Source organism: Schistocerca serialis, chromosome 7, assembly GCF_023864345.2.
Source record: "Schistocerca serialis cubense isolate TAMUIC-IGC-003099 chromosome 7, iqSchSeri2.2, whole genome shotgun sequence".
Lineage (NCBI taxonomy): Eukaryota > Metazoa > Arthropoda > Insecta > Orthoptera > Acrididae > Schistocerca > Schistocerca serialis.
The window spans coordinates 192,667,882-192,684,560 of NC_064644.1; the positions used below are offsets into that span (position 1 = coordinate 192,667,882).

The window sequence follows — 16,679 nt, forward strand, 5'->3', positions numbered from 1 at the left end:
ATCCCTCTTATTCCAAGATATTTGCTCTCCTCTGTGATGACAAAAGCTGTCCCTCATAGTTTGTATAGATAATGTCATTTACATATGTTACCGATGACGATTTCCGCTTGGTCAACAACTTATCGGCAGTTCTCAACTGTTTCACATGCGATGGACGATGACATCTGAATTAGCCGACATACATATAAGGCAAATTTATCTTTAAATTCCTTGTCGCCTTGTAGGATGGCAATCACAGTTACTTTTTGCGCAAATGTATTTCAATAAGGACCCTTCATCTGATCACTAACTCGTAAAATGTTAGTTAATTTTCATGGTAAAACATTGGCAGGATGTTGATGGTTTTCCTGATAAATATAGAAAATGTTGATAACGGAACTAGATTCACTATCACATCAGATGAAAGTTGGCTGTTAATAAGCTCCAAGCTGGATATCAGTTGAAAAACGCAAGACAGCCTATACAAATTCCATACAACAATACAGTTAATGGGGCACATTTTGTAGCATATCATTTACACGATTTTGGATTCAGCTCCTAAACAAACAAGAGAATGTTGAGTGTTTAAAGAGACGTTTAGTAAACAACTTCTACGGCAGATTTTGACGACACATTCAGTTAACAAGTACTGTTAAGCAGTACACATTAACAGCTCAGAGCAGCCTCAACCATACATCGAGCTTTTCAATTGATACACTAGACACTTAGACAGTATCGATTGTTATTATAATTTTAAGGCGTATCCTAATGTCAAGGATGATGGAAAGATATATCATTTTAGCTTCACATTAAGAATATCTATGGACGTTTCCGAAAACTTGTCAAAATAATTATAGAAATCTATGTTTTTCAGTGATACGGAGAAGGTACAATTAATGTACTGGGAGCAAGCGTCATACATCTATAAATATCAGCCCATCTTTTTTTCTTGACGTGACAAATCATTCGCATCCTGCTTTTGCCTTCACAGTGCGCATGCGTAGTTTGCATAGTATTATGGTAACTGTTCATTGAGGAATGGTGGGTGGTGTTTTATTAAAGTTGTTTGATTACGCCAGTTATTAACTTTTTTTTTTACAAAATGTGAAAATTTTACAATCGTTTAAGTGACATTTGTTTGAGTTTTTCCGCCTGTAGAAATATGATAATTGGCAAATTTGAAGCTTCATTTGGTTCTTTGCTGTCGAATAAAGGCACTGGTGGTTTTTATGGAACGAAGAAAAGTGTTGTATTCTGCGTTAAATCGCGTTAACAGTCAATCCACTGGAACAACGGAGTTACACATTCTTATTGCTTGGAATCAAACCGTAAAGTGAGACTGCTGTTGCAAACAACCAAGTTAGGAAGTGGATGTGTCATAAAAAATTGTCTCGTGTTCCTATATTGACATGTGTTGTTCTGAAAGTGCCGAAGGCGTTTTCCTGTGGAGTGCATCAATTAATTGTTTGGAAACTGTTCATATTAATCAGTCATGGCATTAAACAGAGTTATTATGGATGCTTTGGAGGTTAGAGTGTGGTGTTTTCTGTCTGTTTACTTTCACCTACACTTTCATCAGATTTGAATGTTAAAAGGAGCGATGAGAAAATAGTAGCAAGTGATGCTGATGTTTCTTGTCAAATCGCCTGCAAACATGTTTCCACAAGAAATCAAATGTGCTGCCCATTATGTGCCTCAACCGTTGAAGAGAAGACCAACATAGGCCACAAGAATGTCAGGAAATGTGGAAAACAATCGCTATATAGTACAAGTGTTCGTGGGTGCTCTTTCACAACATTATGAATCACTGTCTGTGGAAGCTGGAAAGCAGACTACATCTGAAGAAATAGTGTCTTGTATTGTCGAGCGACTGTCGCTAAATGATAGTAATGGAAATCACTATGAACTTGCCGAGGTGGTTGGTGATTCTTTTGGCCAGGAATGCAAGGAAAGAAGACTTGGACCGAATGAGAAACCTGTTGCTGTTATGCTGTTGTGGCCCAGGGTGCTTGACTCTCATCAACAGTATTACAGGTAAGCTTATATAACCTTTTGCATTTGGAGAGGGTGATTGCAGCATACTGTCATATATTCTAGATATATTGGTAGTAGATACTGTACTGCAGCTGTTATATTTATTTGAGATCTTTGATGAATCAGTTTAGATAGACCACTGTTTATATTTCATTGTAGGCTATGTAACAGTATCATATTAAGTTTACTTGCAAGAGAGAATATTTGTGATTCTCATTGTTTGTGCAGAGATTGAATAGTGCTCTACCGTTTTATCTTTCAACCTAATTACTGTTTTATTTCTTCAGTATTAGGTAAAAGTTGTAATGTTGCTATGTTTGACTGTCAGTGTGTTAGGCCTGTGTCTACTTATTTCTCAACAGAAAAACTGACAGCACTGGCATGAATGATTGTACACACAAAAATAAATCATGTATGATCAATGGAACGAGAAAAATTAGTATTGTTCTTCTATCTTTTGTTGCTGAACAAACAGACAATTTTTATTTGCAGTTGGAACTTGCATTTTTGTAAAAGATCTCATCTTTGCTTAGTTTGTGTCAGTGTAGCCCATTGACATCTTTGTTGTAGTGACACTGATCGCAAGCGTGGTCTGACATCTAGTTCATGTTGGAAGGGAAAAAAATGCGGTTACTTTTTCATAATTTTGTGTGGACTTGATGATCAGTGATGTCAACTAGTAGTAAATAAAATAAAGCAGTTTCTTGCAGTTTAAATGTATCATTCCAGAAAGTGTAGTTGAGTCAGTGTACGTTGATTCCTGGCAGTTGCAGTGAGTTGGGTGTGGCACTGTAGTTGGCCTACATCAGCCAATAGTGTAATGCAATTGTGTAAACTTCTCTATGGCAGTGGCTCAGTGTTATCACAGCTCTGTAGATAGCTACTGCTTCTGCCTGGAGCCATTAGCTTTTCACAGGTGAAAACTGGCAACAGCCCTATGAGCTGTCGGGGTTTTCTTACACCGTCTCGATGTTACTTGGTAATATAATTGTTGGTTTTGTTCTGCCCATAAAATTCTGTATTAAGGCTAGCTTACGACTGAGTAAAAATAGTATATTGAAAGTTAAAGGAGTGAGGATTAGGCTGTACTTTATTCTCGAATGTGTGCAAATTATTGTGTTGCCTTTCATATTGGTGCGTGTTTTGGGAGAGGAAGTTTTTGATAGAGCTAGTATGAGATAGTGATAATACTACATATTACTCCACCCAGGCAAATTATATTGTGATAGCTAAACTTAAGTAATTACCTAATCAGTAGTAAATACAAGTGATTCTTGTAGCAAGCATAGCTAATATTGTACATAACATCTTGCCCTACTTCTAGAGTCTATATTGGTAGCCTTTTATTGGTTTTCATTTCCATGGAGTAGTAGCATCTTTCAATTAGGAATCAATGTGACTTGTTTTTTAAAATATTTGTCTTCATATTCATTGTGTTGCATACTTTTATTGTGCTGTGAATTTTCATGGCTATATACAGAGGAGTGTGAGCACACAGTTTTAAGTGATATGAGGCGAGCATAAAGTTTTCTTTATATCTTGTGTTGGATGAGTATCAAAATTTTTTTAAGTAGATCAGCTGTGCTGCGTCTTTGTATCATTCTCGGCCAGGTAGACGTAGTTACACATCAATCTACCAGAGTGATATGTAATACTACATATTACTCCACTCAGGCAAATTATATTGTGATAGCTAAACTTAAGTAATTACCTACTCAGTAGTAAATACAACTGATTCTTGTAGCAAGCATAGCTAATATTGTACATAGCATCTTGCCCCACTTCTAGAGGCTATATTGGTAGCCTTTTCTTGGTTTTCTTTTCATATGTCTTTATTCCAATTTTAGTTCCCATATTAATAGCTCTTAAGCACTTATAATGAGAGTGTGGTCATATATAAGTCTCACAGATTTTCACCCTAAAGTAAATTTATCGTTTTCCCTTGATCATTTCTTATTTTGTTTTGTTGGTACATAATTTTTTGTACTCTTTGTTATCCATGGTGCAAATGCAAAGACATCAGCATTACTCAACAAAGTTATAAGGGGCAGTCATATAAAAATGAGACAGATTGAAAAAAATATTAGGCTGTTTATTGTTTCAAAAGTAATCGTCATAACTGTTAATGTTTTTTCCATTGTGAGACAAGACAGTTAATGCCTTCCTGAGAAAATGTTTGCGGTTCCCTGCAGAAGCCTGAGCATACCCAGACATGCATCACTCCATAAGAAGCAAATCATTGGCCCTGAATGTCTCTCTTCAGGGCTCCAAAAAATATAAAAATATCCAGGTTGTCACTTTGATAATATTGAGATGCACCATCAGGTCCAAATGCCCAGGTATGTTGATAGACAGCATCATTCTGTTGCAGGATAGTGCTTGCTCACATATTGCCTTGCTTATTTTGACTACACTGAAGTTTTGCTGTCCTCCGTACAGTCCCGATCTCTCCCCATGATGCAATTCTTGGTCATAAGTTTGATTTGGGTGAAGAGTTTCACATCTAGGTGCAATTATGGTTCTGTAGGCAATAGCAAACATTTCTCCATGAAGGCGTTGAACGTTTTGCGTCACAGTGGGATAAAAGTATTAACAGTTACGATGAGTACTTAAAAAAACGGTTTACTAACATTTATTAGTGTGTGATATTTTCATTTGACAGCTCCTGATATATTTGCGTATCATTTATTCATGTATTTATTTTCTTTTGGATGTATAACCTACTGTACACCATTTTTTTATTGGTATCATTTATCTTAAACTCATAACAGTATTTTTCAAACTCTACATACATTTATTTTACAATAATTTGTATGTTCCTTTGTCACCATAACCACACTGATGAAGTTACATTTTGAGCACCCAGTAACCTCCGATGGTCATCATACAAAATTCAGATATTTTTTCATTCTTAACGATTACTGCCTTTAGTATAAATAACATGTTATTAGAACCCGGGTAGGTTTCTCTAGTCTACAACTTTGGAGTAAGCCTCAGAAGAATTGTGCCCTATGCTTACATGTAGAAACTGTAGAACTGCTGAGAACGCCTCTTTCCCCAGACGGAAGGCACCAAATTGTACACTTTTCACAGTGATGATATCCCTGTATACATTTCATTTTTCCTCAAGTGTAGATCCTGCTTTGATGCATCTAACCTGTTCCATATTATATGTATAAGGATACATCATCCTGATTATAACATCTCATTTATTCTGAGACCAGTTTACTCCTTCAGTATTATAAATACATATGAGATTGCCTAGTTTACTTGATTTCTAGTTTATAAATATTCCTCTACATTACCTTAGCCAGTAGCTATTATCATTGATGTCTTATCATAGTTAGTTTTTATTGACCTTTATTGCTCATTAGAAACACATTAAGTTATCCCAAACCAGTGCCTACTCATGGTGTTATGGATGCCATTGGTTACTCATTGGAATATGTTATTCAGAAACTGTGTCAACTTAAGCTGCTTTGAATGCTGAGAACACCTCTTTCACTAACTTGGACGTTACCATGTCATTAATGATGACGTCAAACACATGCCTTACCCTTCGCTTGTGAATGTGACTTCACTAACATCTGAATACTATATTGTGCAAGATATGGGGTGTTTCAGAGAGTTTGTGACAACTATCTAAGGGTAATGGACCACATAGGGAACAACTTTTGTTAGACATAACTGAGATATCTGCTTTTTTCTATATTAGTTTTATTTTTCGCTTTTATTTTTTCCTAGATAGAAACGTGATCATTCCATGTTCCTTTACCTCACAGTACGAAGCCCAGGTCCTTAAAAGCACTGAATATTGTAACAGGAGTGGGACAAATGTATCTGCTTCAGTTTTGTCAAACTTTTGTATGATTCATGAGTGCACAATTTTGCTACCATTGTGTTTGCAAATATTGTATGTATTGCACTGTTATGGAATTAGTGTAGCTACTAGGGCTTTTTGGACCTGCCAGGTTAGCCGAGAGCGCTAATGCACTGCTTCCTGTACTCGGGTGGGCGCACTGGCCCCGGACTGAATCCACCCAGTGGATTAACGATGAGGGCTGGTGTGCCGGCCGGCCTGGATGTGGTTTTTATGCAGTTTTTTTACATCCCGCTAGGTGAATACCGGTCTGGTCCCCGTGTCCCGCCTCAGTTACACGACTCGCAGACATTTGAAAAAACGTGTGCCGAGATTGGCGGGCAATGACTGAACAGCTGACGCCACTCAACACTCATCAGTTCTATAAGATAAATTACTATTTACGCTACAAACACCTGCATATCATACTGTAGCTCAACCAATAATGGAATGAGTCTTTATTAATCATGTTTGAGTAATGATACTCTGTGGATTCTTTGCAAAGAGAGATTTGGGTTTGACTCGTTTTGTCATTTTGTGCCAAGATTGGAACAGTTTGTAAAAATGGCCTATAATTATATTCGATTCCGCAAAATTGTAAGAAAGAATGCATTCAGATGTTGCTATACATCGATTGTTCAAAGCAAGGGGAGGGTCTCAGGGTTTTCAGAGTACATGTTTTCAGGGTACATGTTTTCAATGAGTTCATTGTATGCAGTGTAATACTGCACATGATTCTGAAGACAGTGGAACAGGTGAAATGCCCTCATAGCAATAAATTTCTCATCTATTCAGATTCCTTTAAAATGTTAAAAGCAATACAAAAGATTTAAGCAGCAGCATAAATAGTGCAAAATATACAGGACTCCCTCATCTCCTACAGTGACAGGGCCAACATGTATCATTTTGCTAGGTACCTGGCACATATGAGTCCAGAGAAAGTAAGAAGCTGACAGCAGCCGAGGTAGCCAGTAGGGAACACAATAAGACACAATACACCATTAGCTTGGAAGCTGCAGTTGTCTTGTTGACTTCAAAAGCTATGGAAATGGGAAAAGAGGAATGAACTGTGGCCAGTGAAATGATAGATTCACCTTTGGGTTAGGTAACACAGGATGATGTCACCCTCATCCACCTTTGATTCCCTCTTCCCTGTTTGATGTGCAAACAATGATTGGGAAGAATGATTGTCAGTGAGCCTCTGTATTAGCTCTAATTTCCAGAATTTTGTCATTGTGGTCATTTCACAAAATGTATTTGGAAAGAAGTAATATGTTGTCTGACTCTTCGTGGAAAGTACCCTCCCGAAATTTCAGTATTAAACCTCTCTGTGATACACAACACGTCTCTTTTAGTGTCTGCCACTGGAGTTTATTGAGCATCTCTATAAAACTCTTGTGCCAATTAAACTATCCCATGATGAAACGCGCCACTCTTTGTTGGATCATCTCTATGTCTTCTATCAATCCTACCTGGTAAAGGTTGCAGATTGATGAACAATGCTTGAGAATCATTCAGATAAGTGCCTTGTAAGCCTCTTCTTTAGTGAACAAATCACATTTCCTTAAGATTCTTCCTAAGAATCTGTTTTGAGTCTGCTTTTCCTACTATTCATTTAATGTGCTCAGTCCACTCTGGATAGATACTCTCAGATATTTTATGGTGATTACTGTGTCCAGCAATTAGTTGTCAATAGTGCATTGTACAGCAATGGATTTCTTTTGTATATGTGAAATATGTTAATTTATTTATGTTCAGGGTCAGCTGCCAGTCCTTGAAATCCTCTGTAGGCCCTTCTGCAAATTGTTACTGTCTTCCAGTGTTGCTATGTTCGTATAGACGACTGCATCATCTGCAAACAACCTTAAAGAGCTACCCATGCTTTATATTCAATCATTTATATACATTCTAAACAGTAATGATACCCCCATCATTACCTTTTCACCTCTCAATTTTATCCCCTTAATAGTGACTTGTTGAGTCCTGTCTTAAGGAAGTCTTGAATCCAGTTGCAAATCTGCTCCAATACTTGGTAACCCTTCTTTTTTTTTCTTCCACTCCACTAAATGACAGTGCAGGACAGTATCAAATGCCTTCCCCCAAAGACAAGGAACACAGCAACAACCTGAGTACTAATGTTTAGAGTGCTGTGGATCTCGTGGAGGAACAGAGTGAGCTGAGTTGTTTTGCAAGATCTCTCCAGAACACATATTGATACTTATAGGAGTGATTTTCAGTAATTCTGCAACAGATTGGTGTCAGCAATGTAGAGCAATAATTATGTGCTCCTCTCCTAAGACCCTTTGAGAAAACAGAAATAACTGGTACTTCCTGCAGGTGCTACATATCCTTCATTGCTCCAATAACCTATCATAAACTGCTCCCTACTACTAGTAGGGGGGCAGGTTCTTTCACATAATCTCTGCAGAATCTTAACAGGCATTTAATCTGCTCATGATAACTTTCCACTACAAAGCAGTTGTAGCTGTTTTTCTGCTCTGAGATCAATTATCTCAATATTTGCCATTTCAAAGTTCATACGATAGCTGAAAGGATGAACTGTGTTAAGGTCTTTTGCTATGAAGTAGTTTCGGAAGACTGAATTCAGTATTTCAGCCTTTCTTCTGTTATTTTCCATTTTGGTGCCATTATCTACATCTAAATCTACATCTACATAAACACTCTGCAAGCCACTGTACGGTGCATGACAGGGGTACCCTGTAACACTACAAGTCATTTGCTTTCCTGTTCCACTCTCAAACGGAGCGAGGGAAAAGTGACTTCTCTGTGGATCCCTATGAGCGCTAATTTCTCTTATCTTTGTGGGCCGTATGTGCAATGTATGTTGGAGCCAGTAGAATCATTTGTCAGTCAGCTTCAGATACGGGTTCTCTAAATTTTCTCAATGGTGTTTCTCGAAAAGAATGCTGCCTCCAGCCAGGGATTGCCATTTGAGTTTCCAAGACACCTCCATAACACATACGTGTTGTTCAAACCTACCGGTAACAAATCCAGCAGCCTGCCTCCGATGTCTTCCTTCAATTCGACCTCCCAAACACTCTAGCAATACTCAAGAATAGGTCGCACCAGCATCCTGTATGCTGTTTCCTGTACAGGTGAACCACTTTTTCCTAAAATTCTCCCAATAAACTGAAGTCGACCATTGCCTTCCCTACCCCAGTTCTCACATGTTCGTTCCATTTCATATCAGTTTTCAAAGTTATGTCCAGGTATTTAAATGACTTGACTATGTCAAACAGAACACCAGTAATACTGTATCTGAACATTACAGGTTTCTTTTTCCCGCTCATCCACATTAATGTATATTTTTCCACCATTCATTACACCAGCTGGAAATTTTGTCTAATCCTTTATCTTCGTACAGTCACTCAACTTCGACATCGTACTGTACACCACTGCATCATCAGCAAACAATAGCAGATTGCTGCCCACCCTGTCTGCCACATCGTTTATGTATACAAAGAAAAACGGCGGTCCTATTACACTTTCCTGGGGCACTCCTGGCGATATCTTTGTCTATGGTGAATATTCGCCGTTGAGGACAACATATTGGTTCTATTACTTAAGAAGTCTTCGAGCCTCTCACATATCTGTGAACCCATATTCTCGTGCCTTAGTTGACAGCCTGCAATAGGACATCGTGTCAAATGCTTTCTGGAAATGTAGAAATATGGAATCTGCCAGTTGCTCTTCATCCATAGTTGACAGTGTATCATGTAAGAAAAGGGCAAGCTGAGTGTCACATGAGGGATACTTTCTAAAACCTCACTGATTCGTGAGCATAAGCTTCTCAGTCTCAGAAAAGTTTAATATATTCGAACTAAGAATATGTTCAGTGATTCTGGAGCAAACCGAAGTTATGGATATTGATCTGTAATTTTGTGGGTCTGTTCTTAACCCTTCTTATATACTGGAGTCACCTGCACTTTTTTCCAGTCACTTGGGACTTTGTGCTGGGCGAGAGATTTGTGATAAATGCAGGCTAGGTTAGCAGCCATTACCATAGAGTACTCTTTGTAAAACCGAGTCAGGATTCCATCTGGACCTGGTGATTTATTTGCTTTCGAATCTTTCAGTTGTTTCTCTGTGACAGGGATGCTTATTACTGTCATCCATACAGGAGTCTGTCTGATGGTCAAATGATAGTATGTGTGCACTAATCTCTTGTGTGAATGATTTCTTGAGCATGAAATTGAAATCTTTGGCTTTCATTTTGCTGACTTGAACTGCCACACCAGACTGATTAACAAGGAACTGAATGGAAGCCGTAGACCCACTTAGTGTTTTCTCGGGATGTCGGCCAGCTCTTATGCTAAGGTGTGATGGTGCTAGTTGTTGAATGCTTCATGCATTTCACCTTTTATCCACTTACTAGGCACATACCTCTCCTGACCATAGTTTACAATCTGCTTAAACTTTGCCCATTATTCCTCCACATGTGTCTTACTGGTACCAAGTGAAGTCAGTTCACTGTCTAAGTGAGATGCTAACAGCTGCTTATCTGCTCTGTGTAGCAGAAACACTCTCCTAGCCTTCTTGACTGATTTATTACCTTTTGTAATCACAGTTTCTGAAGAAGAGAAATTTGTTAACATTGAGTATAGATTTAAGTGTCAGGAAGTCGTTTCTGAAAGTATTTGTATGGAGTGTAGTTCATGTATGGAAGTGAAACATGGATGATAAACAGTTTAGACAAGAAGAGAATAGAAGTGTTTGAAATGTGGTGCTACAAAAGAATACTGAAGATTAGATGGGTAGATAGTGTAACTAATGAGGAGGTACTGAACAGAATTGGAGAGAAGAGAAATTTGTGGTACAACTTGACTAGAAGAAGGGATTGGTTGGTAGGACACATTCTGAGGCATCAGGGGATCACCGGTTTAGTACTGGAGAGAAGTGGGGAGGGAGGGGGGGGGTGTGTAAAAATCATAGAGGGAGACCAAGAGATGAATGCATTAAGCAGATTCAGAAGGATGTAGGTTGCAGTAGTTACTCGGAGGTGAAGAGGCTTGCACAAGATAGAGTAGCATGGAGAGCTGCATCAGACTAGTCTTTGGACTGAAAGACCACAACAGCAGTTGGTATAATGACATCATGATCACTAATTCTTATTAACATTGTCGATAAGGTCTGGCCTAAGGTCTAAGATATTTCCATTGCTTGGACTGCCAAGCTAGCTGCTCAAGACAGTTTTCAGAAAACGTATTCAAAAGTATTTCACATGACTGTGTGTGTGTGTACCCATCACAATGAATCCATAGACATCCCAGTTATACTTGGTAGGTTGAAGTTGTCTCCAACTAGTATTGCGTGATCTGGGTTTTATGTGCTACTGGCTGAGGACTTCCTTTGAATGACTCTAGAACTGTTGCACCTGAATCGGGTGGCCGGTAAAATCAGACAACAATTGACTTGCTTTCACCTACACCTGTTATACATGATCAGATAACATAACTGTCACATTCAGCTTCAACCACAATGGAGACAGTATTTTTATTAACTGAAATGAACACTCCCCCTCTTATGATCTCTAATCTGTTGTTATATGTTATATCTTCCATGACTCACTAAATGTCTCAGAGCTTTCCACCTCAGCTTTCAGCTCACTCTCAGTCCGATAATTTGAGTGCGATAAATTTCCTGGAAGGCAGTAAATTTGAAAACTTTATTAAGAATACTTTGACAATTTACTGATAAAATTTTGACAGTTGTAGTGTCTCTATTCTGAATGCTGTTTGATTTCCCGTGCTGTTTATCAACTGGCGAGTGTTCATCAGAGCACCTCAAACTACCGTCTATCCATAAAACTGTTGTATGCCCTCCACAAGTACTCTGGTACCTGAATAACTACTTTCTTTGTATAGTGCACCCCTGACCTATCAAGGAGAGTACTACAAATCCCCACATGATAACACAGTTCTAGAAATCTGCAGCCAAGACCGTCACAGAGTTAACAAAGCCTTTGGTTGAGACCCTCCACTCAGCTCCAAACCAAAGGTCACCCATCAACTCTGGGAACAATGCGGCAAATTGTGAGCTCTGCGCACACCCTACGTGCGAGACCAGAAGTCTTCACCATCTCCGCCAGCTGCCTGTATGAACCGAGGATGGCCTCGGAACTCGTGTGACAGCCGTTGTCCGTGCCGACGTGAACCACAACTTGCAGGCAACTGCACCATGCAAGCTTGTTGGCTGCAGGCAAGGCCACCTACACATCTCGGATGAGCAGCCCCCCCCCCCCCCCCCCCCCACCCATCTCCCCTCCCAATACACTGAGTACTAATTGGCTTGCTTTCCAGACCTGAACACTTATCTGCTGAAGGGGCTCCATAATGCGCCTAACTTTGGAGCACCGGATAACTGGTAAACCCCTCCCACCTGCTGAAGGAATGGCCACTTGTCCACTCACAGGGTGAATGGGTGAGGCCAGTCGGCCAGTATCCACATTCCCCTCTGCCTCTAGTGACGCAAATGCGTCACCACCAGCCACTCATCCTGATGTGAGAGCGGATCCAACACTGAGTGCACTAGGAGGTGCTTCGAAAGCAGAACCCATGAGCAAAACAAGCGACATCTGAGGAGTCCTAAGCGAAGTGCCAGATTCTATGCCACCGCTACACCCCGAGGTAGCAGCCTGAAAGTGACAGACCTTAGCCAAAAGTGCACTTAGCTGTTCATGAAGCGCCAGCTCCTCCTGCATCTGCACACAGCATGCACATGTCCTAACCATCCTAACAAGATGAACTGAATAGTAAACTGTAAGAGTAGGCAAACTCCTAGAAATGCAACTTTCCGCCCTCCTTATGTGTCGCCAATGGATGCCGATATTTTAATGAGAGATGTAGCTGGCTGTTCAGTGAGTAACTATTGCACTACAGAATGAATGAATTTACACGTACAAAAACACTGATTTAAACCTCTGAAACAGAAAATTGTGCACAAAATTAGATAAATATACTATGAGGAAAACGGAGAGAAAGATAAACACTTAACTTTTCCTTCTGTAGACTTATATCAGCCAAGATCTGGAGTCTGACAGTCACTGACTGACTGAATAGATGACTTCGAACTGATTACCAATTTTATGCAACACCAAAACCTCTTACTGTTTTTAGTAACATATTCATTTGCACTTTGTTCAGCTTTTGTTTACCAGATAGGTTTTGACTTCTCTCAGATCTGTGATAAAGCTTTCTTTGTTTAAGTAGCAGTTTTCTAAGACCACTACTAAACCACGGTGGGTCATTCCCATCCCTTAAGACCTTGCTCGGAACGTATTTAAGGCAGTTTGAATCATGCTTTTGAATTTTTTCCGTTTGTGCTCCAAACCTTCGTTCCTGGCACTGAACATTTGATGTTACTCAGATACTCAGCAATTTGTATCCCGTCACTCGTGCTAAGCAAAAATTAAAATATTTTCTTAACTTTCGTAACATTCCTTAAACTGTAGTCACAGATGTTACCATAGGCATATGATCATTTATATCTTCGTAAACAATTTCTGATTTGTAAAGCTTGTGTGTGTTTGTTGCTAGGAGGTCTAAGTCACATTTGGAATCCGTGATAGCATCGCTACATGTTATTCAGTTCTTTACTGCAATAAATGTGCTGCCATTATTGTCAACTAAGCTATCCTTTGATAAATACTCCAATATGAATTTACAATTTCATTGCTATTCACTTCTGGTTTCAATCAACTTTATGCTCCTAATACAATCTGGGCGTTATAACCTTCAGTAAGCGCTACTAATTCTGGGACCTTAAAATGGATGCTCCTGCTGTTTACTAATACCATGTGGCTGATGTATCTTTGATTTCAGCGGGCAGTTCATCTCTGATCCCAAGGGAAGTTCCTCTAACCTTAAAAACCCCAATGTGCAGACCTCACATAATCCGCTATCCTAGCATCCACCTCCTGTGAGCAGAGCATACCTGGTTTATTAAGGGGAACCCTACAACTCTCCCCCGATACTGGAGATCGTTTGCATCTGGATGGCCTCTTTCCTGACCTGCCCCTGTTCCCCGAGGGGCTCCATTACTCGCCTAACATACGAGATTCCAATGGCTAGCATAACTGCCCTCTGCACCTGTTCGGATTGGGTTGGAAAATGACCCATTGGCCAAACATGAGAGGTGTCACACACAGGCTCAGAAGTGTCATCAACTGGGGTAGTATCCCATACCTGTTTTTAAGCTGTAAGGAGTCAGCCTTGCTGCCAGTTCTCTGTTTTGACTTCTGCCCAGAGACACTCGAACGCACCTTTATCCACCACCCATTCTCAAGTGAAGACAGGCTGGTAAGATGTTGCATATCAGAAGTAAAGTGACAACTGGGTTGCCAGGGCACCAACAATTTCCCAGGTCTTGTCCCGATGTCACTGTAGCTTTGAGAGCGATAGGCAGAAGCCTGTTGACCATGGCTAGCATAGCTTCCAGCTTTTTAAGGACAATGGCCAATTTCCCTTGTGTCTGAAAACAACAAGTGCAGTGCTTATGCATATCATACTGTTTAAAAATTTGTATGAGATCTCAAAAAATACAAACAAAGCCATCTGAACTCACTGAGGAAGAACAAAGAACCCCCGCCCCAACCCCTCCCCCCCAAACCACTCCAAACCAGGCAGGAAATTACCCAACTGTGGCACTACTGAAGTTGGGATATGTGCAAGATATAAATGAGAAGATGAGAAGAAGAAACAGGCACTAAAATATGCTCCATAGAATTCTCGCTATAGCCTAAGATTGAAAGAAATGTACTGAGGGAGGGGGAGGGGGGGGGGGGCAACAGCTTAGAGTAAGTTAGTGGCAACAATTTAGAGTAAGTTAGTGGCAACAACTTAGAGTAAGTTAGTGGCAACAACTTAGAGTAAGTTAGTAAACACTAGTCAAGACACTAAAATGCACAGGCACAATTTACTTCCTCACAGAACTGTGTTTGGAAACGGAAACCAACTAAATTAAATTACTGCGTATCAGACAAACTGCTACAGCTATAGGCACACTTCTCATCTCTGCAACAGCTGCTACAGAGGATTTGGAGTGTGCCAAAGATTTGGCTGTGGTGTTCCTAAACGACTGTAATGTTGCCACCCCCTGGGGTTGTCAGGGTGGCTTTGGTACAGGAAGTTGTGGTGGGATTGCTAGCCGGAGGTAGCCCTAATAAATATGGCTATTAAAATACACACTTTACTTTACTCAGATATGTGCACTTGTCATACACAGAGAAATGAGAACGCCTGTTTCAGCATGTGTGCCAGCAAGGTGACAGCTAGTGTCCAGCAGGATGGTGCGTTCAGGATTGCTGACACCAGTGCCCAGTATGTGTCATGCGACCCAGTTAGCTCTGTTGCGTCACACGCATGTTGTATTAGCGGTGCTCAAAGGCAGCCTGAGTTCTTGCAATAGCGTTCTGATGGATGGCTGTATCCTGCGAGAGGCCGTGTGAAGCGTGGCGGCACCTGCTTCATTGGTGGCAGAAGGCAGCTGCCTGCCTGGGCAGGAGTCCAACCCACTGATTGAGTGCGCCTGGGATAGCTCTGCCACATCCATGGCACCAAGTGTGGAAGGTGGACTGAGTACATGATGTAGCTACAGTCTGTCACTGTAGGTCCAAACTGGTGACTGTTGCCAGTGGCTTCGTGTCTATGAATGGCTGCAAATGATCTCAAAGTAGCTGAACGTAACCGTTCCAATTCAATGGCCAGTTCAGTTGGACCAGATGATCCAGTCCACTTTAAGTAAACACAGCCCACACCATTAGAGCGCCACAACTTGCACAGTGCCTCATTGACAACTTTGGTCCTTGGTTTCATGGAATCTGTGCCGCACTTGAACACTGCCAACAGCCGTTACCAACTGAAATCGTGACTTATCTGACCAGTCCACAGTTTTCCAGTCATCTAGGGTCCAACCAAAATGGTCATGAGCCCAGCAGAGGCACTGTAGGCGAAGGCAATGTCATGCTGTTAGCAAACGCACTTGGGTCAGTCGTCTGCTGCCATAGCCTGTCAACACCAAATTTCACAACATTGTCTTAAAGGGTACATTCGTCGTACATCCCACATTGATTTCTGCAGTAATTTCAAGCAATGTTGCTTATCTGTAGCAATGACAACTCTACACAAACATTGCTGCTTTCAGTCATTGAGTGAAGGCTATTGGCCATTGTGTTGTCCATGGTGAGAGGTAACGACTGAAATTTGGTATTCTAGGAACACTCTTTAACACTGTGAATCTCAGAATACTAAATTCCCTAATGATTTCCAAAACAGAATGTCTTATGCATGTAGCTCCAACTACCATTCCATGTTAAAAGTCTGTTAATTCCTTTTGTGTGGCCATAATCAAATCAGAAACCTTTTCACATGAATCACCTGAGTACAAATGACAGCTCCACCAGTGTACTGCTCTTTTATACCTTGATACTTTGTGTACTCGATACTACCACCATCTGTATATCACCAACCCATTATTTTTGTCACCTCAGTGTACGGTAAATTACTGGGTTTTGCTTTTCTTTCTTGTATTGCTTGTTTCTCAGAATATGACAATTTGATGGGATATTTTTTCATATTCCAGCCTTATAGTTTGGTTGTGAGTTAGTGAAGCCAACAAGTGTGACTGGAGGAAAACTGGCTGTGGTGCTGGATTGATATGTATCATAATCCTGTGATCGTTTCGGAAACCTTCTGGGATATTTTCAGAAAGTTCTGATTTCCATGATGGTGGCTAGGCAGGAACTTTACAGTACAGTTTAAATTTTATAACTTTTTTTACTGCATACTCC

At 40.3% G+C, this 16,679-nt stretch overlaps 1 protein-coding gene across 1 annotated transcript in view; it reads left to right on the forward strand.

Annotated features, from left to right (window-relative positions):
* Positions 1-1,128: 1,128 nt before the first annotated feature.
* The window catches only part of LOC126413328 (unconventional myosin-IXa-like), a 347,425-nt gene continuing 331,874 nt past the window's right edge, over positions 1,129-16,679 (forward strand). The window contains exon 1 of the mRNA XM_050083235.1: positions 1,129-2,013. Within this exon, the coding sequence (XP_049939192.1) occupies positions 1,712-2,013 (302 nt within the window). The 5' untranslated portion in view covers positions 1,129-1,711. The remainder of the gene's footprint in view (positions 2,014-16,679) is intronic.